The sequence below is a fragment of the Bactrocera tryoni genome, chromosome 5, assembly GCF_016617805.1.
Source record: "Bactrocera tryoni isolate S06 chromosome 5, CSIRO_BtryS06_freeze2, whole genome shotgun sequence".
Taxonomy (NCBI): Eukaryota; Metazoa; Arthropoda; class Insecta; order Diptera; family Tephritidae; genus Bactrocera; species Bactrocera tryoni.
Window position 1 is genome coordinate 41,949,801 of NC_052503.1, and position 22,457 is coordinate 41,972,257.

The following is a 22,457-nucleotide window of genomic DNA, read 5'->3' on the forward strand; positions in this document are numbered from 1 at the left end:
ATGGTGCAGAGGCATGGACGATGACAACGTTACGAGTTTTCGAGAGAAAGGTTCTGCGGAAGACTTATGGTCTTTTGCTTATTGGCTCTTAGTTCAATCGGCAGCGGTTACGGTTAATGGATGAACACACTCCACCTCTAAAAGTTTTCGATATTGTACCCGCCGGGGGAAGCAAAGGCAGAGGAAGACCACCATTCAATTGGAAAGACCTAGTGGAGCTGAATTCGGTTACACTTGAAATCTTCAATTGGCTCCAAACAGAGAAAAGAAGAATGACTGCCGAGTGGTTGTAAACTGCCTCGACATCTGATCATCTCGTTTGCACATCATTTCACAAAACACAGATGCAAAATCTATAATTACTTACTTTCGTTTACATCTATAAATACTTAAAAACTTAATTTCCACGCTTTAATGTGTATATTTATTAAAACAAAGCCACCAGTTCTATGCCTATGTTGTTGCACGGCACGTTTATTTTACAATTTTGCTCAATAGCGATTTCATGTGCATTGCACCCCACAGATTTTTCGTACACATCTGTGAACCCATGTTTTGTGTGTGCGACATGAGGTGCTTGCTCACCTGAATACAATTTTGTTCAAAACCATTCATAACCCATAAAATACTTCGTCGTCATATACCCCGGCTTGACTTGCCATTTATAACCCGAAGAATTAGCGGAATATCCGTCAAAGTGCCGTGAGCTACCAAATCAACACCAACAGTTTGGGCAGCCAATCAAGCTGTTACTTGTCAAGTGAAAATATCAACGTGAAGTTGCAGCTTTTTACAACAGCCATAAAAAATACAACAACAACAGTTGCGGGAGCAGTAGCAAATTGCTGCAAATTTTAATTGTAGCTTGCAATGCCTCGAGCGTGTTCAAGAATTATTCATATCAAAGCTGGGCCTGTGAGAAATACGTAAGCTCAAAACAACGATAAAGGAATATGTTAAAGGCTTTTTCTAAGTAGTTCGTTAGTAGGTAGAAAGAACTCCGAAATTAGAGATTTGGAAACGTACATACTTTTCAAGTGTTATATTGTTTAAGATCCCATTTCTGTTCTGTTTTTTCGATGACATGAGTTCTTACGAACACCCTTGTCCTTAGAGAGTGTTTTGGAAAAAGTGATTTCGTCCAGTAGCGGATTTTTATATCGAAATATTAAACACTTGTACATGTTGAATAAAGCTTAAAGCACAGAAATTTGATGCAAAGTTGTGTTATTTCATAGGGCTCTAGATTGCCCTAACCTTAAACTAAGTCCATAGCAAAAGGTCTTATATAGTGAAGTCTTTTCGTATTTCTAATCAAACTTCAACTTATTTTTTTATGTTTATAATGAACTTTAATGAACCAGGTATGTATCATTTTGGGCGCCCACTTTTTGCTATTTTTCCGCTAGAGACATTATTCCATCTGGAACAGCTCATAGTGGATGATTCCTTTCCAATCCCACCAAACATTCAGCATAACCACACGAAGCGCCATCCTGGCTTTGCGACCATTTGTTGAGCTTCACCACGCTTGGACCAAAATCTTTTTCCCTCATTATTGTCGCATTTGATCCACTTTTCGTCTCCTGTTACCATTCGCTTCAGAAATGGTTCGATTTTATTTCTTTTAAGCCAACAATCGCAGATGGTAATTCGGTCCATTACATTTTTCTCAGACAATTCCTGTGGTAACCAAACATCGAGCTTCTTTTTGTAGCCAGCATTTTTCAAATGGTTCAAAGCCGTTTGATGATGAAGATTAAGTTCCTTAGCGATGTCGTGGCTGCTTATGTGACGGTCCTGATCAATTTTTACTATGCATAATTTCATCAACTTTTTCAACGATAGGTCGACCATCTTTACGGAGCATTGTCTCCGTAAACTTCACAAATTTCATTGGGGACCTGCGTGGCATTCTTTCCTTTTTTATACAAAAATTCAAAATTTCTTCATTATTTTCACTTCATTTTTGAACAGCTATAACTCTTTTTCACCTTCCCCAAAACTATTTTTTTTTGGTTAAATAAAGCTTAAAAACCAACACTGTTTGGTATGACACAATGTGATTGGTACTGGACTGGCACTGGAGATGTACGACAGCAACGAAGTCTATTGACAAAATACGAAAAGACTTTTTCGACTACCCAATTGTTTATCAAGACCTAACTGAATTGGCCAATGTTTAGCTTTTAGTAATACTGTCAAGTTAAGAGTCTTGGGCTGGATAAAAGTCTGGATTACGTGGACCCAACTGTTATAAACGATCAGCGGGACGAGCTTCTCTCTGTCCGTCTGCCTGTATATACGAAAATAGTTCTCCAGTTTTTGACATATCGATTTTTTTTGCACACTTTTCTCCACAAGAAACTATTCACTTGTCGGAGCCTTCGATATCGGAACACCACGTTATAGAACTGTCACAAACTCACCGCTCTAAATCAAGTTTTTTTTATGGAAAACACTTTCATTTGGCAATAAATATTCACGGAGTTTGGAATGGATTTTATCTAACACCATAACGTAGCCTCAGAAGAAAATATTTAGATCGGAATACTCCATTATATAACAGCCCTCAAACTGAATGATAGGTATCAAGAGCTAACATGGCAAACTTTTTCATTTGACATGATTTCTGCATAAAATTTGGCATAGATTCGTATAATAGGCTGTGTTACTGAAGGTCGATACGAATCTCCGAGGGCTGCTATATACATTCTGGCCTAGGGCAACACTAAGTGTTGCCAGGTGCAATCTGACATTTCCATTGGAAAGTTTGACATTTTTTCGCATAACATCACTCAGAACGTTTTGTCATTTAATCGTGAATTGTTTTATTTACAGGGAATTAAAAAATTCATCTCGGCCAAAAATGGAATTAACTCGTGAACATTTTCGTGCGATCATTTTTCACAACTTTCGACGTGGATTATCACGACAAGAGTGCATCGATGAACTAAAATCTTTGTATGGCTATGAAGCACCATCCTATAGCACTGTGAAAAACTGGTACAACGAATTCAATCGTGGCCGACTCTCGCTCAAAGACTAATTCCGTGAAGGTCGTCCAAAAACAGCCGTTGTGCCAGAAAACATCAATGCCGTACGTGAACTGATAATGCAAGACCGTCATGTAACATACCTTCAGATAGAGGCATGCCTATGCATTTCTCCCACCAGCATACATTCGATATTGCATGAACACCTGGCCGTAAAAAAGGTTTGTTCTCGTTGGATCCCGCACAATTTGACAATCGCTCAAAAAAAGCTCGTGTGGATTGGTGTAAAGAAGTGCTGAAAAAATACGATCGCGGTGCTTCAAAAGACGTTTATAAGATCGTCACAGGTGACGAATCATGGATCTATGCGTATGCGTACCCCAAAGGCTCACGCGAATGCAAGTGCGTAAATTTGCGAATCATAAGCGCCGTAGCGTTGACTCGGATTGGTGCCTGCTGGCACTGTTTGATCGAAAAAAACACAACTTTTAAATATTGTGGCCTTTGGCTACCACAAACGTGCGTAAATGAATCGCCGGTGGAAACCGCAGCTGCAACAAGCCGCTGCGGTACCAACAGCAACGAAAAAGAGGCAAGCACATGTTGCGGTTCTTGTGCGACTTTGCATTTGTTGTGCCGCCTTTGTTATTAAGCAGTCATTTTTTATGTTCCCTCCGCTCGTTGCTAAAGCGATCTGTTGAAGCTGCGTCTCGGCGTGCCCACCGGTTCTTTCACCGCATTTACAATGTGGGCAATATATGAGTTATTGCCACGGTTTGGACAATATGTCGCAACACATTTTCACATGTACAAGTGTACAAGCAACATTATAAATTTGCACGAAGATATATTTATGTATTTGTCTGCGACACTGCAGATTGTAAGTGCCTCCGGCTGTGGCACGTTGCAGTAATTGTATCGGCGCTGCATTGTAAATCGCCGATTTCCAACTTCTATTTACACCGAAATATTTATTTATAGCTTTTGTTAGCGTGCCACACTTCGATTATGATGAATATATGTACATATATTCAAATATATACTTCATTGTATTTCAAAACGTTGCGCAAAATGTGACACAACAATAGTGCTCGTAATCATAACAGTTAATTTTGGAAATGTTACGTGAAAGGCATGAACTTAGTCCGCCTTTGACACATATTTGACTAAATAAGGAATTAAAATGAAATTTTCATATAATTATAATCCACTTCGAGGATCCCTACTTTTTCAAGAAAAAACACAGAATCTTCATTTATAATTGGAAATGTTTACTATCATACGAAAGAACATTCGTTGGCAATTATTTTTTGAAGATTATTTCATTCAAACGTCGGCCTCGACTAATGGTCCCTCCGCTAAGCCCAAGATGAGATGAATCGTTCGAGCATTTCTACAGGTAACTGGCGAATAACATGCGTGATGTTTTGATCCAAAGCCAGAATCGAAGCAGTATTGTCCGCATAGACTTTAGACTTTATATATCCCCACATTGGGAAGTGGCGCCATCAAGCCAAGTGTCACCAAGATCACGAGTTTCAATTGCAGGCATCAAAAATCCGTTTTCATGGCGCGATGATGGTTACGTTCTCACTGGCATCATTTTTGAAGCAATATGGACCGATGATTCCACTGGCTCACAAACCACACCAAACCGCTGTTTTTTTATAAATGAAATGACAGTTCTTAAATCTCATCAGGTTGCTCTTCGCCCTAAATGCGGCAAATTTAGCTCGAGAATGTCGGTTCTTCTTGGAAAATTTCAAGGGCCCACAGAGTGAAGCTTGTCGCTTGAGAGCGTCGAGCGGCTTTAGTTCTTGCACAAGCTGTATTTTGTACGCTTCCAATTTAACTTCTCGACGTAAAATGCGCTAAGTCGTTCCAAAAGTCAATCCAAGTTACTCCGAATGGCACCGAATGGCACCGAATCGACTCTCTGCGGTCATCGTGTACACTCCCAGCGACGGCGGTAATATTTTCTTTACTGAGTGCTGGTCTATTAAGCCGACTATTATCCAAAAATGAATTCTAGGCCTCAAGATGGCCTATTGTTTTGTCCATATGTTGAGCGAAAAGCGGGAACGTTCTTAACAGAACGTGTAAGTCTTCTCATGATCAAATGTCAAACGATACCGAACAAAAAAAAACGTAACAGCTTGACACGACTCATGCGTGATCTATCAAAAAATGCTGCTGAAAAAAGTACCTCTACTTGGATCACCCGTTACATACTGTATATACTTTATAGGGGGGCTACAACATTTTTTTTTTGTGTTACAAAGACCGCAGCAATCATAATGCATATACCCTGTTCTGGATATAATGAGGGGATTTATATTTCGCCAAAATTACGTTTTTAATACAATTAAGAAGTTGGAAAAGTGATGTAAAGCGAGACATAGCCAATTTGAGGAATGTAGTTTTGAGAATGCCGCGAAATAAACTGATTAACTACATTCGCTAATGACGGCTACACTTTAGAAGTCTGTAACTTCAAAAAATATTTGAAATATAAATTTAAAATATTTGTATGATATTATGCACAGTTCAGGTAGTGGGAGATTCCAGGATAATTGTGTATTAAAGAAAATTAAGTTTCCTCAAAGACAAGTGGTTTAGGGCTTCTTTTAATACCATTTTTTGAAACCATAATACCTTGTTGATGGAATAATGAATACACAAAAATAACCGCCAGTGGATAAAAATTTTTTAGTACCCGCAATTGAAGAGTATTATTCTTATTATGATCGCCATTATGACTCAGCGCCATAGCTTCGTGCAAAATGGCTAAGTTTTGATGGAAGCAAATATTGTATAAAACATCTGTACAATGATGATTCTATTCAGCGCGAATTTTTATTTTTACTTGGCGTGGTGTTGTGTTGAACGATCTATGGATTCAAGGCTTTGATTGACCTGGAAACTCACTCGATTTAAACTCTGAGTTCTTATGATACATAATAAAGTTTTAAGTTACTAAAAGGCAACCAACAAATAAAAGTAAAATGATAAAGATTTTAGAACTGGTTTGGTATGAAATAGAAAATCAAATAAAATGCTAATAGACTGTTATGGCTGTTATTGAGAGCACTATTGTGAAGTCTATATTTCTATCATTAGTGGTGAGAATGATTTAATTGCTTTAAATTAACTTCATATTGCTTTCTTTTAAATCATTTTATGGATTACACACTTTTGTTAGTTTTTTTTTTTAATAAATTGGATATTTTTTCAAAAAACCATTTTTTGCGGATAACTGTGGCCAAACAAATAAAAACGGCCCCAATATTCTCACATTGTACACCAATCGCGCATGTGAACTTATTTCAATTATATGTGAATGTGCGTTTTTATTTACCGGTAGTAGTATGATGTATATAAACTATCGAAATGTAAAAAGAATTTTTTTTCGAAATTGTACTATTGCCGTGTGCCTCAAATTAGCGATTGCTGTTATTGTTTACAAGTTTTTAGCGGGGATTGCTTCGTTTAATGCTTATATTGAGAAAAAATATTGTTTGAATGATGCTTTCTTCGTTGTTTCAAGTCTATCAAGGCAATAATATAGATAACACTAAACGTCTAATCAGATGACAGTAATGATTATTATAGTTTTTCGAAATTTTAAAATTAAGTTGAATCGTTTGTCAAAGCGATGTGCGATCATAAAAACCATAAATTATTTTTTTCTTAAAGTGAATAATCATTAAAATAAATATATCGAGAATTTTGTCAAATATAACGAGAATTTTGTCTTCAATTATCAATATATGTATTACATTATTTGCATTATTAACCACCAAATATTTATGTATGTACGTACTAAAATTTGGCTTGGTCTAATTTATACCAGTTTATAAACTAACTGTGCATCTTCATTGACGCGTTGACATCTTTATTAAAGCTCCTAAAAGTATGTGAAGTTTGTCAATCGATAAATCTAAATGCGTGTTTCTGCACACATGCACTTGCTGATGAGTGGGTTTGTGGGTATAAATATTTCATTGCGCTTTGAGTTTTATAATCTTTTAACGCTGAAAAGGGTAAATTTAGGGAAGGAAGTTAGTGACAAATAGAAGGAGAGGATGTATATTTTTTTTATATGTATATGTAAATGATGAAGGTCAAGGTCCTTAATCACCGATTAAAGCCATGTGTCCATCTGTGTAAACGCGCACTTGTCTCTCAGTTTTTGAGATGTCGATTTGAAATTTAGCGCGCGTCCTTCTCTTTTGAAGAAGCGCTCATTTATCGGTATTTGCAAGCAAATATATTTTAAATATTAGTGAAATCGGCTCATAAACCTTTGAATGCATTTTTCTCAAAACTCAGATGTCAGAGTTGCCGAGGAAATTTCCACGAAACGGCTGGGCTGAATTACAAATGATATTTATACCCTGAACAGGGTATATTAAGTTTGTCACGATGTTTGTAACACCCAGAAAGAAGCGTCGGAGACCCTATAAAGTACATATATATATAAATGATCAGTATGTTGAGCTGAGTCGATTTAACCATCTCCGTCTGTCTGTCTGTCCGTCCGTCCCTCCGTCCGTCTGTATATATACGAACTAGTCCCTCAGTTTTTAAGATATCCTTTTTAAATTTTGCAAACGTCATTTTCTCTTCAAGAAGCTGCTCATTTGTCGGAACGGTCGATATCGGACCACTATAACATATAGCTGCCATATAAACTGAACGATCGGAATCAAGTTCTTGTATGGAAAACTTTCACATTTGACAATGTATCTTCACTAAATTTGGTATAGATTATTTTCTAAAGCAACAATGTAATCTCCGAAGAAATTGGTCAGATCGGCTAACTATAGCATATAGCTACCATACAAACTGAACGATCGGAATCAAGTTCTTGTATGGAAAACTTTCACATTTGACAATGTATCTTCACCAAATTTGGTATAGATTATTTTCTAAGGCAACAATGTAACCCCCGAAAAAATTGTTCAGATCGGATTACTGTAGCATATAGCTTCCATACAAACTGAACACTTAGCTACTAAAAGAAATGCACCTGTGAAGGGTATATTAGCTTCGGTGCAGCCGAAGTTAACGTTTTTTCTTGTTTTAGATATATTTTTCAAATAGTGATCGAAATAAGATTATTGTTAATAATTTTGGAGATTTAAGTTACTTTGAAGCGTAAATTCAAAAAAAACATTTTTTTGGGAAGCTGAAGCTTCGAACATTATTTTTTTCATAAAAAGTAATAATAGTGATTTTTTTTTTGATTTTTGGAATTTAGATAATTTCAATTGGAAAATATTCCTCAACAGTAAAAAAAAAATGTTCGGAGGAGACCACTTTTTCATCTCGGAGAGTGGCTATGGGATCAAGGAAAACCAAAACTTTTTAAAATGAGTAGCCGATTTTTACATATATGTACATAGTCAAAGGTCTGAAGCCACTTGAGTAAGATGAAGGCGTCCGCTTGAATTTCAGTGCCAATAAAATAGCAGATCCAATAAAGTTTTGTAACGTATTTCAATTTTGCAAAAAAAAGTTTTCGATTCCATGTTTGTTTCAATTGCATGCACACCACACAGATTTAACGTGCTTGAGGATTGTCTTGTAAAATGGGTGATGGAACTCCAGAAAATGTTCCAACCATATCGTTGTAGAGCCTGCACAAGTCCATAGCGATATTACAATCTCGAAGCACTTCTTTGGTTGTCTATGCGATTTCTTTTCCTCCTTTCTTCGGAAAATCGACAAGTTTAAAGAAGCTTTCACGAACCTCTCATTTTGAATCGGGTTTTAAAATGTAGCGAAGTATGAAGACTTTTTCGATGTAGATGACACCATCTACAGATGATTGAGTAATATCTGGCGTTTCTGACATCATCACGCATGGAAAGAACAACACAACGTCTAGAACGGTAGTGAGAATTGCAATCCATTTGCTCCTGTTTTTGAAAGTTTAGCATTGTTGACTGAGCGATGGGACATCCTGCTGAAAGTAACGGTAGTCGTGGTGGATGGTATTTTTTCATGATCTTCCACTTTTTTGAATAATTTGCTCCCATGATCCGTTACATCATCTTCATGACACAATCGAGATGGCGATGACTTTGACCCACAACTTCCATGAAAAAGGCAGCATTGAATACTACAATACAAGACTTTACCCTCTTCGCTCCAAACTATCCAATATATTCGGATTTTCTGTTAATTGGGTACTTTTTCCTGAAAAATATTGCTTAATAACGGCCTGTTGCTGGAATCTCGGGGATAACTGTGCAGATTTTGTAGAGTCACTTTGGAAACTATCAGGTCTCCTGTTTATCTAATGAGTCATTGTTGATAACCGTTATATGGTCTTCATTAATTGCTATTTCATTGGAAGTCATATGAAAGCCATAGAAATTACGAACGAAAAGTTCGAACAAAATCCGAACTGATGACCTAAGAGAGAAGTACTAGAAGATATTTCACTATTCATTGACTAGAATGAAATTGCGCGAGGGTCACTCTGTATTCGTGGGGAAACTCAAGCTCTTCTTCTGCTATTGGTGGCGGTTGGACGCCAGTCAACCAGTCATCGAAAGGAAGATACTGAAGGTATTTATGGTTCCACTATGAATAGTGTTCGTTAGATGTGTGAAGCCAGTTCCTATAGAGGGGTTCACTGTCGAAGCTCCCTGTTTAAATGTTCAATAAGAGACATCAAAAGACTTTCTGTTCTTTCATGGAGTTCTGTATTCTGACGAGTTTGTGGCTTCATCGTCTGCATCAAACTACATCCAGGCGACCATACTAGTAGTTTATGACCGACCAACATATTGGCTTGTAAGTAGCCAACCACGCTTTGGCTCGGTACTTTGGAAATAATAACGTTTATATGCGACTACCGGTTTATCAACCAAAAAATTTGACGAATTACCTACATATGTAAGTGATTACAGTGATTACAACAAGAAACGGCTGAAGTTTTGTTACTCATTACTTGAAAAGAAAAAGTCAATTATAGAACATACATATTTCTTTTTCGAGATATATGGAGACCTAGTGTCAATTTCAAACTGTCATAAATATAAAAGTTCAGTTTAATTTAATTATAATTGACTGTAAATGTTTTTTCTCATAGAATCATAAGCTATAATGCTTCATAATCCACTTCCAATAGCTTACAAAGAGTCTAAGTTTATTTAGTTTTATTAATTATACTTTAATTTAATATTGTAAATGCGACTTTTAAATTAACGAAAGCAAAGACTGGTTTGTGTGTTTAAATTTAATTAAAAAGTGCAGCGTGAAAAACTCCGCCCCAATGATTTCTGGTTAAGCTGAACCCTGGTATTACATGTGCGTGCACTGTCAGTCATCAAATTCAACTGCAAATTTCAATGAAACACGAGCCTGCGCAGCATACAAATTAAGGCGAGGCGTACTCACACACACACACATCTTAATGGCTAGATACCGAAACAAAAACAGCACAGAAGCATTTAAAGCAGGTGTAAATAATGTTTTCGGAGCCTCATAAATCGAGCGAAGAGAGCTGAGAAGTGTGAAGCAGCTTTAAAATGAAGGCATCAACAGAAAAGCGGCATAAATGTGCTGTTAGCAATTGCAGGTCTATGTACATATATGTGTGTGCGTGTCCACATTAAATTTGATACTTTGGAATTACATAAGAGCCTATACAAATCAGTCTAGGGCGCTGCCAGACAGACAACGGTGTAATGCATATTTTTAACTTTCTCATTCTTTGCCTACAATTTTTAAGCCATTCGTAAAACGATACGCGCCGTAGAATATACAAATACAGAAATAGCTAAGTATGTATGCATAAAGGTGTGTGAGTATTTTCTTCTTAGGAAATTCTCGTTTACTTTCATGCTAAATTATTTTAACAGCTAACTACGGTATCCACTAATGAGGCTGGCAGGTATGTTGTAAAGGCGAAATGCAACACCGCACCCTCTACAATAAGTGTATCAGTGCAGGAAACCCTTTTTGAGGGAAAACGAGAAACGAATTGTGGCTGATTGTGAAGCGGAACTTGAAAACACGAAAAAAACGTTAACTTAAGTTACACCGAAACTAATACTCGTATATATAGTAGTAAGAGTATAAAAAAATTGCTTAAAAAACACGATTTTGGCGCTCAGTTTGTATGGCAGCTATATGCTATAGTGATCCAATCTGAACAATTGCTTTGCAGTTTGCACATTTGTCTTGAATAATAACACTTGTCGAAGTCTTGAAGATATCTAGCTTTTCCGATCGTTCAGTTTGTATGACAGCTATGTAATACAGTGGTCCGGTCAAACAGCTTCTGCGGTGATTACACTGATATCTTGGCCCATATCGTAAGCTATGCTCAATTTTGTGCAGATATCTCATCAAATACAAAATGTTTCCATACAAGAAGTATGCCAGCTACATGCTTTGTGATCCAATATCGGCGGTTTCGGCTAATGAGAATCTCCCTGGAGAGAAAATTATGTGTGGAAAGTTTCAGATTGATATCTCAAAAGCTGGCGGATTAGAAGGCGTATATACAAACATACGGACAGGCAGACAGACGACCATGGCTAAATTGATTTGGCTCGTCAGGCTGTCGTCGTCCATATAAATTTTATATTTTCTCCGACGTTTCCTTCTGAGTATTATAAACTTCGAGGCAAACTTAATATAGCCTGTACAGGTTATAATTAAGGAAACAAAGTTCGGTTAGATACACCAGTTATAAATCCATAGAGCTGAAAGTGACCGTGAAAAACGCTTATCCTAAGGAATTGTAAAAAAATCCCAAGACAATGGTTTCAGAAGTTACGAAAGATGTTGAAGTAAAGTTCCAGATAACCATTTGCAGTGGCAGCGTGTGCAAAATATTCAAAACAACTGGTTGTCAAAGACCAGACGCACGGAAGAAGCCATTTATATCATTAAAGAACAGGTCGGCAGAGTTTTGGAAACGGGTTTTTCTCAGATAAAAGCAAATTTTGCATATTTGAAATAAAAGAACAGAAGCTTGTTTGAAGAAAACCTGGTACTGCGCTTAATAAAAAAAATAAAAATAAACAGCAAAACACGATGGTGGTAATATGTTGTGGCGGTTGATATCTATATCTGGTTATTTCGGTTCCCCGAAAATTAGAAAGGCACGGTGTTTCAAGATCAGTCTTGCAAAAGCAAAATGGCGGATAAAAGATGCCACTATCTTATCTTCTTCAATCCAATTTTGACAGTTAGAGTGGGACAAAATTTTCAGCATGCAGGCCTATTGAGCAATGACCGGTAAGATCTTCTACGATTGCTGTAAGTTGAACCTTACTAAAAGCAAGTATAATAGTGAGTGAAAGTTCCGTGCTTATGCAGAAGGACCAGCGTCTGTCACGCTCAGATGAAATTCAGAGGTCCAGCGACGATAGAGGCCAACAACGTTCTCAATCCGACGCAATCGGGACAAGGTAATATTATAAAAAAAATGAATTTGTCTTATGACCGTAACCAATTTGTACCGCCTATTATAACCTGGACTACTCTAAAGACAGTAATCATTATTAAAATAATTAGGGACCTTGAGCATAGATGGAAATCAAGAAACTATAATGAAATTTAACAGCATTTGTCAATGCTAGGAAAAATTTCACATCAGAAACACTTAGCTTTCTGGTGTTAATAACCAGGGTCGTCGTGTAACCAGGTGGGATCAACACAAGCCGAGTTATCCAAACAAACTAAAACTGTTACATTAACTTAGTGACGACTTAGTAAACAAAATTAAAAAGCCTTTTATTGGTTTTTGAGTCAATTTACCACTGTTCTCCACTGATTTTTATTTTTGTTTCTTAACCTCCTTTTATAGGCTAACCCAAAAAACAGCCTCCTCCTACTGCAGTAAATTACATCAAACACTACTTAATTACACCGCAATGAATATAAGAAATGAATCTATGACAGAACAAATGTTTCGGGGCTATTTTATATAATCAACAGATTCACTTTATTCCGCTTCGCAACATTTAGCGTATCACTTTTAGAAAATAGAATTCTCGTTAACTAAGTATCACAAAATTTCCTATCTATTTGCGTAACACAGCGACCGCGGGCGCTGGGGCAGCAACTACTGGAGCGGCAGCATAGGCAGCTGGGAAAGCGGCCGAGTGGGCGATCGAGTGAGCGGAGTAGCTGCTGGCGTATGGTGCGACGTAACCAGCATATCCTGCGGTGTAGGCGAGGGGAGCGGAGTAAGCAGCGGCGACTGGAGCGGCATAGGCAGCAGCAACTGGGGCAGCAGCTAAAGGAGCGGAGTAAGCCAAAGGAGCAGCCAACAAACCGGGTTTAGCAGCACCGAAGGCAACAGCGAAGAGCGCTAGGAAGCAGACAGCGAACTAAAGAAAGAAGAAATATACGATTTTTCATTATAAAAAATCTCAGAGTTTTCACATCTCAACTATACGACTTACCAATTTGAACATGTTGATAATTTTTGCTGAAGATTGGACTTCTTTGGAGTTGAAGTGGTAAGTGAGTTTTGATGTGCGTTATGCAGACTACTTGCTTTTATATGAAGTTCACTTTGCAAAACAAACTACCATCTTTGCCTTATTCGCACACATAGCACGCCCAACTGAACCTTGAAGTGTCCAAAACTAACGGGTTTGCAATATTAATTGAATGCGTCATTGTTTGCTATTGACTTTGATTTTCAATTGCTGAGGAAGTCCCCAAAGCGTGTGTGTGTGTTTATAACTGTAAATATTGTTGTTCATTATTGACTTTGACGATGCAAATATTTGTAGCAATGAAATTTGCATGCGCTAAGGCCGCATAAAACCAGACACCTTGTTTCTTACGTTAAGCGAGTGCTCGTCTTTCGCCCAGCCGTAATATGAAGGTAGACGCATGCCTTAACTATGTATGTATCTATATGCTTATGTACAATTTGGTGTATTTCTGACTTACTTAGTAACTAGGTGCAATTAGTCAGTGGCGGATTCAGTGGGGAAAATGGGGGAACGTATGTTCTTTGAAAACCCAAGGAACGGAAAACCTTATTGACTGCTTAATAGATAGATTCAAAGGCCTTTTGGGTAATTACAAAGTCGTGCGACGTTTGAAGCTGAAAGGTGAACTTGAACTTGGCAGTGTCATTGGGGGCAGAAGCAAAAGTCAAAAGACAGCAAGTTACCGACTACTGCATTGGAAACGTTGAAGAACTGCGATGTAGACCCATAATTCATAGTTTTGTTCGCATATTCCTGTGTCTTCCTGCGAGCTCTGAACGCTCTTTTTCGACACTTCGCCGCATGAAAACGTGGTTGAGGACGAACATGCTTCAAAATTGATTATGACATTGAAGTCAAGAAATTGAAGAAATTCTCAAAGGATTCTAAAAACTTTGGCCCACATCGTTTTGTTTTGTAGAAATTGTCTAATCTATACACGAACGGACTACAGTATTATACATTGCAATAAAGTATGTCAATCGCACGGTTAGGATTTATAATGGGTTTTTACAACTTAGTAGGATTTGATATGAAAAGGTCGATTTAAAATTTTCCCATCATGATATTAAACTGTGTAAAGACAACTATGTTTAATGCAATAATCTTCATATTTCAAGTAAACGTTTAATTTCCCCACCAAAAACTATTCCTGAAGTACTTTTTAAACTGAAGCCGCTCGACCTTCCCAAGCGTAATCGCTTCGCTCTATGGGCTCTTGAAAACTTTCAAGATCCGGAGTTTTCGAGCCAAATTTTGTTCAGCGATGAGGCCCATTTAAGAGGAAGAGCAATCTGAAGAGACTCAACAATTGTAATTTCATCCAGAAAAAAACATTTTGCTGTGGTTTGTAGACCGATGGAATCATCGGTCCATATTCCAGCAAAAATGTTGCCTGTGAGTAATTAATCGTCAATAGCGGCCGTTATCGCGCCATGATAACCTACTATTTAATGCCTGAAATTGAAGCTCGTTATCTCGGCGATATTTGATTTCAACAAGACCGCGTCACTTCCTACACATTGCATCAATCAATGGATTTATTGTGAGAACACTTCAGGGTGCAGATAATTTTTCGTTTTTGTCCCGTCGATTGGCCACCAAAATCGTGTGATATCACATCGTTAGTGCTATTAGTGACATCTATGCTAAATTTCACGTCAAAGTATTAATTAGTGTTTGAGAAAAGCCTCGTTTTGTGATGCTCTGAAAGTGAATTCCTTGATATTTACTATGTCTGAATTTATTGAACAAAGAAGTGCAATAATCCATCTCATACAGCATTGGTTATTCGTGTTCATTTCGCCACATTTTCAACTAATATCGTGCCGCAACCACCGCATTCGCCTGATTTACCTTCGTGTAACTTCTGGCTATTCAGCAAATTCACATGACCACTCCGAGCACACCGTTTTGACTTAATTAAGGATATAAAAGCTGAATCGAGAAGGCTCTGATGGCCATCACGACGGAGGATTTTTTCATGATTACTTTGAAGGAGATGAAATGACCAAAATTCACCCTTCAATTTGATCACGGTAATACATGTGTAAAGTCTAAAGTCTATGCGGACAATCCATTTCGGTTCAGGCCTTGGAGCAAAACATCACGTGTAATTCGCCAGTTACCAATGGAAATATTCGAACGAGTTATCGAAAATTTGACTCAACGAATAGACCATCTGAAACGTAGCCGCGGCCAAAGGTTTGAAAGAGACAATCTTCAAAAATTTAATGCCAAAGAATGTTCTTTCGAATGATAGTAAACATTGCCATTAAATTAATTATAGCTCTAAAGGGATCAGCCTTTAAAAGATCTTGATGATGAGACGAGTTGAATGAAATATCGGGATGAATTTTCGTACAAGTGTTCCCTGCCACACATGTGAGTTTGGTATTGGAGATAACAGAATCTTTCAGCCCAGTGCTATTACTAAACATGAAGACCAAAAACATGTAAATTGTTACAGGGGATACTGTGCGATGAGAATTTTGCAAAAGTGGATATGGCGCCGCCCAATTAATAGGTTCATATGTACATACATATCTAACAAACCACTAAAGCTATATTGACCACGCTTACTGAGGTGGAATCGTTTTGACAACTCCACCTACTTCCCATATACCGGCTAAGTTTAAAACTGCTTTCACGTCTACATATATGGTACGGAGAGGCTTCAGAGGAGCCTGTTTCAAAATTGGACAATGGATATATGTAGCATTGCCGACCTTTCGGAAACATACCATACCTTAGGCACTACTCAAACAATTTTAACTAAATTTACTGTGTAATAATATAAGGACATTCCTATCTTACGATATTATAATGAGTGAAATCGGACTATAATCATGTTTACTCTCATACATATAAAAAATCTAAATTCCATTCTTTTAAATTTAAGTGAAAGTTATAATCAACTCTGACAGCAGGTAGCGTAGTATTATATTTATATCATATGTTTCCCTTTCGCAAACTCAAGAATGGATTATTAAATTTTAGAATAGGGATCCTTTGATGTACAGACTTGACATTGTCTTAAGCGACAAATATTTTAGAAATGATATAGAAATAAAATATTAATGCATAGAAATTGCTCAAAGAACAACTATTGCTAACACTACTTAATATTCTTCAACTGGGGAGCTCTATCGATTCCTGTGATATACTTAGGTCTAAAGGTTTTTCGATGAGAAAATAGAATTACCAAAACAATGTAATATAGATAATAAAATAAATAAAATATTCTGAAAACTTTTCAATTACTAATATTTGGGAAGATAGAGCTTCTCTCAACAGAAAAAACTGCAAATATTATGAAACGTGTTCACATAGGCCTAAGGGCTACCTTTCGTTGTACTTGTACTTGTATATAATGCTTAAGTAATAATACAAATCTTAACTTTTTCAAGGATAAGCATGCACATCCAGTTAAAATTATTTAGTAACTCATATTAACCAAAACATTTCAATATACAATAAGCCTCTTTTAGTCTAACTTAGCATTTGATGCCTAAAACAAAATCTGTTTAATAAAATTTTTGCAAAAGAAAAAATGCACAAGTTTTGTATCATATTTTTCTAATCGTCAGCTTTATTTCATTGCAAAGGTCCATATTAGTTTCGGAAAATGCTTTTTCGAAATTTCCTTTATTTCTTCAATACAGCAACAGCTGGGGCAGCAGCAAGGACTGGCGCTGGCGCGGTAACTACTGGAGCGGCAGCATAGGCAGCTGGGAAAGCGGCGGAGTGGGCAATCGAGTGAGCGGAGTAGCTGCTGGCATAGGGGGCGACGTAGCCGGCATATCCTGCGGTGTAGGCGAGGGGTGCGGAGTAAGCAGCGGCGACTGGAGCGGCATAGGCAGCAGCAACTGGAGCAGCGGCTAAAGGAGCAGAGTAAGCCAATGGAGCAGCCAAGAGACCGGGTTTAGCAGCGCCAAAGGCAACAGCGAAGAGGGCGAGGAAGCAGACCGAGAACTGTGGAAGATAAAGTTATATTAATTGCAATAAAAATATTCCGTTACTATGCGTTATTTTAACTTACCAATTTGAACATTTTGATGGGTTGTTGGTTTTGCTGAAGATTAGACTTCTTTGATGTCAATTGTTCGTCAACCACTTGCTTTTATACGAAAGTCATCATTCCAATCAATAGTCAACTAATGCTACGAACGCCCTCACAATTAACCTTGAATACTGTTAGAGGTACGGGTCTGTACTAGCAATTGGGCAGCAATGAGTCAATGCTTATTGTAAACATTATTCGAATTTGAAAACAGCGCACGCAAGCGCTCTCCGTCTCTTCATTGGTATTTGGTAGTTAGCGTTCCCATTCATAAAATTGCATGGACTTTAATCCACCATGGTATTGTACTAAATTTGGTGGTAATTAATTGCTATAGCGATGACTGGTGGCTCTTGTAGTATTGGTAAAAGGTATGTACTTTTATGGCATTACTGTGCATGGACCTTTCCATTGTTTAAAAAATATCGGAAAAGCGCATGGATTTTATTCAAAGCTTTCATAGTAGCAATTTTCTGTTATAGTTGTAATTAAAAATAAAATACTCGTTAAGAGCAGGCCGACGTTAGTAATGCCGGTACGTTAAACTTCTTCATTCTCTTAGTAGGCAATCGACCTGAAGTTAACTTTGGGTAGATATGGTTTAAAAAGAATCAATACACGTTGACAAGAGCTGAATTCCAAAGCAGTCGAACATTTTATACTTTCGCCATCTGAGGGGACAACGTTGAACATTTTCTAGGCATTAGCAAGCAATACGTTTATTACCCAAAAAATAAGGTGACATTGTGACATTTGAATTTAAACTGCGCGCGTCGAAGGATTTGGAGAATTATTTTTTTTTAGGTTGGTAGTACTGTCAGTCACATTTATGTCAAATTTCATGTCAAAATATTCATTAGTGTTTGAGATACCTGTCGTTTTGTGAGCTGCTAAAAGTGAGTTTTTCGTTTTTTGCGATGTCGAAATTTGTTGAGCAAAGAATTTGCATTAAATTTTGTTTACGGAATCAATTTTCTGCTGCGGATACGTTGAGGATGATGCAGAAAGCCTTTAGTGATGAGGCTTTGTCTAAAGAAAATTTTTACAAGTGGTATAGTGATTTCGAAGCCCGCCGTGAACGTGTCGAAGACGAAGAGCGTCCAGGGCGACCATCAACCTCAACCGACGAAGCTCACGTTCAACAAATCAAAGATTTGGTGTTGAAAAACCGTCGATTAACAATTAGAGACCTTGCTGATGAAGTTGGCATATCGAAAGGCTCAGCCAATACCATTTTGAAAGATGTTTTGGGCCTCAAGCGCGTCAAATCTCGACTGGTACCGAAAACATTGAATTCTTTGGAAAAAAGGCGTCGCGTTGAAGTGTGTAAAACGATGCTTTCCGACTACCAGGGTGTCATGAAACGCATTATAACTGGCGATGAGACTTGGATCTATGCTTACGATCCCGAAACAACCGATCAATCGAACGAATATCGTGCCAAAAGAGAGCCGAGACCAAAAAAATCGCGCCAAACTCGCTCAAAAATCAAGGTCATGTTAACTGTTTTCTTCGATTATCGTGGTGTTGTGCATTATGAATTCCTTCCAACCGGTCAAACAGTCAACAAGGAATATTATTTGAACGTTATGGGTCATTTGCGTAACGCTATCCGCCTAAAAAGGCCGGAATTGTGGAAAGACAATTCCTGGTTTTTACACCACGATAATGCACCATCCCATACACGCTCAAAAATCAAGGTCATGTTGAATGTTTTCTTCGATTATCGTGGTGTTGTGCATTATGAATTCCTTCCAACCGGTCAAACAGTCAACAAGGAATATTATTTGAACGTTATGCGTCGTTTGCGTAACGCTATCCGCCTAAAAAGGCCGGAATTGTGGAAAGACAATTCTTGGTTTTTACACCACGATAATGCACCATCCCATACTGCCCTCGTAATTCGTGATCATTTCGCCAAAAACTCAACCCATATCGTTCCGCAACCACCGTATTCCTCTGATCTGGTGCCGTGCGACTTCTGGCTGTTCACCAAGCTCAAAAGACCGCTCCGGGGACACCGTTTCTATACGATAGAGGAGATTCAAGCCGCAGCGAAGACGGAACTGAAGGCCATCCCGGAAAGTCTAGGAATCTGATTAGCATCAACTATAATGTAAGAAGGTCCGACTAGCTTTTCCAGACTGTTAGAAGAACGGCAGAAGGAATCCGTCCTGGTAAACATTGGAGCTTTTGGAAATCAGAGCGTTTAGTAGGCGACTCTTCAACAATACCCATAGAAGTGGTGGTGAAAGTATGAAATATCTATAAGTCCAAAGTACGGAAAAAAGTCAAGAAGTCTTCCTGAAAAGATATTTTAGAAAAAGTGTAGGCCGTCATGAATATTCAAGGTTCATGATGTACTGAAAGGATGGAAATAGTAACTGGACTTTGAGCAGCCAGGTAACCCTTAAGCTGCTCCTAAACGCTTACTTTTCGAGCAATCCTTCCCTTGAGATAATACTTCTCAGACTACCTGAGACGAACTGCGACTTGACATGAGCAACTCCAGTCTTCCAAAGACTAATTGAACTGCTAAGGGATAGCAATTCAGGATCGACTTTCAAGAGCACAACATGCTTATTGCAAAGGTAGGTCAGTGGACACTGCTTTGCTCACTCTTGTTACCATGAAGACCATCAGGCACAAGGAATTTGTAGAAGAGAGCTTCTTCGAAATCGAGGGGGCATTCACTAACGTCTTGTCGGAAGAATTGATTAGAACTTTAACTTAAAGTCAAGTTGAATCGAACTTTGAGCATCTTATTTTCGAACTTCTCTGCGATCGATGGGAGGAACGTGTATTCCTCCTACTGACATTTTTAAGTACTTAAGGCTCATCCAATAGTTCTTTATTTACTGGACTTGAGCCTAGTTATGGCATCGAGTTACCAAGTGATTGACTGGTTTGGGTACCTGGCGGTATTGCAAGCTGATGAGCTCATCATGTTAACATTTCCTTCTAGATTTTTGCGTTTGCCCGATCAAGGCCAAAATACCGCAAATATCATACTCTTAGACGTTCAGATTTGGGAAAAGCTCAATGCGCTTATATCCAACTACAAAAGTTTTTCCTGTGGCTCCACAAAGAACAGTCTGCCATAATTGGGCTACCTTAAGAAACCGGCAACCAAAGATAAAATAACCTAATATGAGCCATAATATAATATGATAACAATGTCGGCCGCTGTTGTGATCACTTCTAAGTCTATATCTAACTCGATTAAGCTTAGATAGTTCAGCAGCCGACAAATTATTTTAGGTGCGAGAGTATAAAACTAAAATAGAATCGTTACTTATAGGGAAGGTATTGACATAAGCAATGACAGAGCACTGAACTCCTCGATACTTTCGAATATGAAATGGCTGGTGCTTGAAGCACGTAAGAAGACGCGTTAATGGCAACTGGGTTTGGGGTCCCACCTCTACCTCTATTCATGTTTAAAGATATAAAGAAACATATTCAATTAGTTTCAAAGTATCGCTTTATTTCAGTTCACAGCATTTAGGTATACAAATTTTAGAAAATGGGCTCCTTGTCATTTTCTATTTACTTCTTGAGCACTGCAACAGCTGGGGCGGCAGCGGCAAGGACTGGAGCTGGGGCAGCAACTACGGGAGCATGGGCGGCAACCACTGGAGCGGCGGCATAGGCAGCTGGGAAAGCGGCGGAGTGGGCGATCGAGTGAGCTGAGTAGCTGCTGGCGTAGGGTGCGACGTAACCAGCATATCCGGCAGTGTAGGCGAGGGGCGCTGAGTAAGCAGCGGCGACTGGAGCGGCATAGGCAGCAGCAACTGGGGCAACGGCTAAAGGAGCAGAGTAAGCCAATGGGGCAGCCAACAAACCGGGTTTAGCAGCACCGAAGGCAACAGCGAAGAGTGCCAGGAAGCAGACAGCGAACTGTTGGTAGAAATAAAATTTTATTATATAAATTACAAAATCATAATTAAGAAACTAAGTTGAAATGTTTCAAACCTACCAACTTGAACATTTTGTTAGTTTTGGATTTTTTGACTTCCTTACAAATGAATAGGTAAGTAGATTGTGATATCAATGGTTGAAAAATCATTACCTTTTATACAAAATTCGGTCTGCACGCACGGTAATGTATGGAGAAATATGCCTTGAAGATATGAAACAACGGTACTGTAATACTAAGTAGACAATCATTTCTTGTAATCGACATTGATTTTAAACACTGTTTGCATTCCAAGATTTGGTTAATATGAATGCACTTAAAATTGTTTTAATGTTTCACATTTATATTTGTGCGTAGGAATTCGCCTCAACTAAAAATATGTATAAGGTAATGAGAGAAACAACAACTTTTTATTTCGTGCATTTCGAAAAATTTCAAAGTTTGATACATAAAGTATATTAATGACTACGTAAGGGGCAAAGTTCGGGTACTACAAAGCACTTTATACTCTTGAATGTGCAATGAGCAAAATCGGGGATTTTTTTTGAGTGGCTGCTTTAATTTACTTATACGAGTATAAAACAAGTAAGAAAGGGCTAACTTGGAGTGTAACCGAACATTTCATACTCTGGCAACTTGCCAAGATCAAAGTCGGAAAAGTATCGTCAGGTGTTGGCAAAACTTTATTTTAAATATATTGCAAAATTATTCACGATCGTTTCTGCGACAAAATCGTGAGTGAATTACAATCGAATTCCCGTCTTACTAATTTACATTATAGGTCATAGACAAAGGTAGTTTTATACCTATATTATACCTCCCGTCAGTAAAAATATATTAAAATTATCCTTAAATAGACAGAGGATTGGAATTCATTACATGAAATATATGAGAGTTGACAAGTTCACTTACCGACATTTTCGTTAGCATAACGAAAATAATTTCGGTACTAAACTTTAGTATGTATATATGTCTTCTTCTTTATTAGCGTAGACACCGCTTAA

At 38.0% G+C, this 22,457-nt stretch overlaps 3 protein-coding genes across 3 annotated transcripts; all 3 read right to left on the reverse strand.

Moving 5' to 3' along the window:
* Positions 1-12,943: 12,943 nt before the first annotated feature.
* LOC120777183 (pupal cuticle protein C1B-like) lies at positions 12,944-13,444 on the reverse strand. The gene is made up of 2 exons (XM_040108345.1): positions 13,433-13,444; positions 12,944-13,357 (listed from the first exon to the last, which is right to left on the reverse strand). The coding sequence occupies exons 1-2, from the start codon at positions 13,442-13,444 to the stop codon at positions 13,049-13,051; spliced, it is 321 nt and encodes a 106-aa protein (XP_039964279.1). The 3' UTR covers positions 12,944-13,048.
* A 3,675-nt stretch (positions 13,445-17,119) lies between these two features.
* On the reverse strand, positions 17,120-17,525 carry LOC120778920 (cuticle protein LPCP-23-like). Its single transcript, XM_040110967.1, has 2 exons — positions 17,514-17,525; positions 17,120-17,446 (listed from the first exon to the last, which is right to left on the reverse strand). The coding sequence occupies exons 1-2, from the start codon at positions 17,523-17,525 to the stop codon at positions 17,120-17,122; spliced, it is 339 nt and encodes a 112-aa protein (XP_039966901.1).
* A 3,558-nt stretch (positions 17,526-21,083) lies between these two features.
* On the reverse strand, positions 21,084-21,525 carry LOC120778918 (cuticle protein LPCP-23-like). The gene is made up of 2 exons (XM_040110965.1): positions 21,514-21,525; positions 21,084-21,434 (listed from the first exon to the last, which is right to left on the reverse strand). Exons 1-2 carry the CDS (start codon positions 21,523-21,525, stop codon positions 21,084-21,086), a joined length of 363 nt encoding a protein of 120 aa, XP_039966899.1.
* Positions 21,526-22,457: the final 932 nt, after the last annotated feature.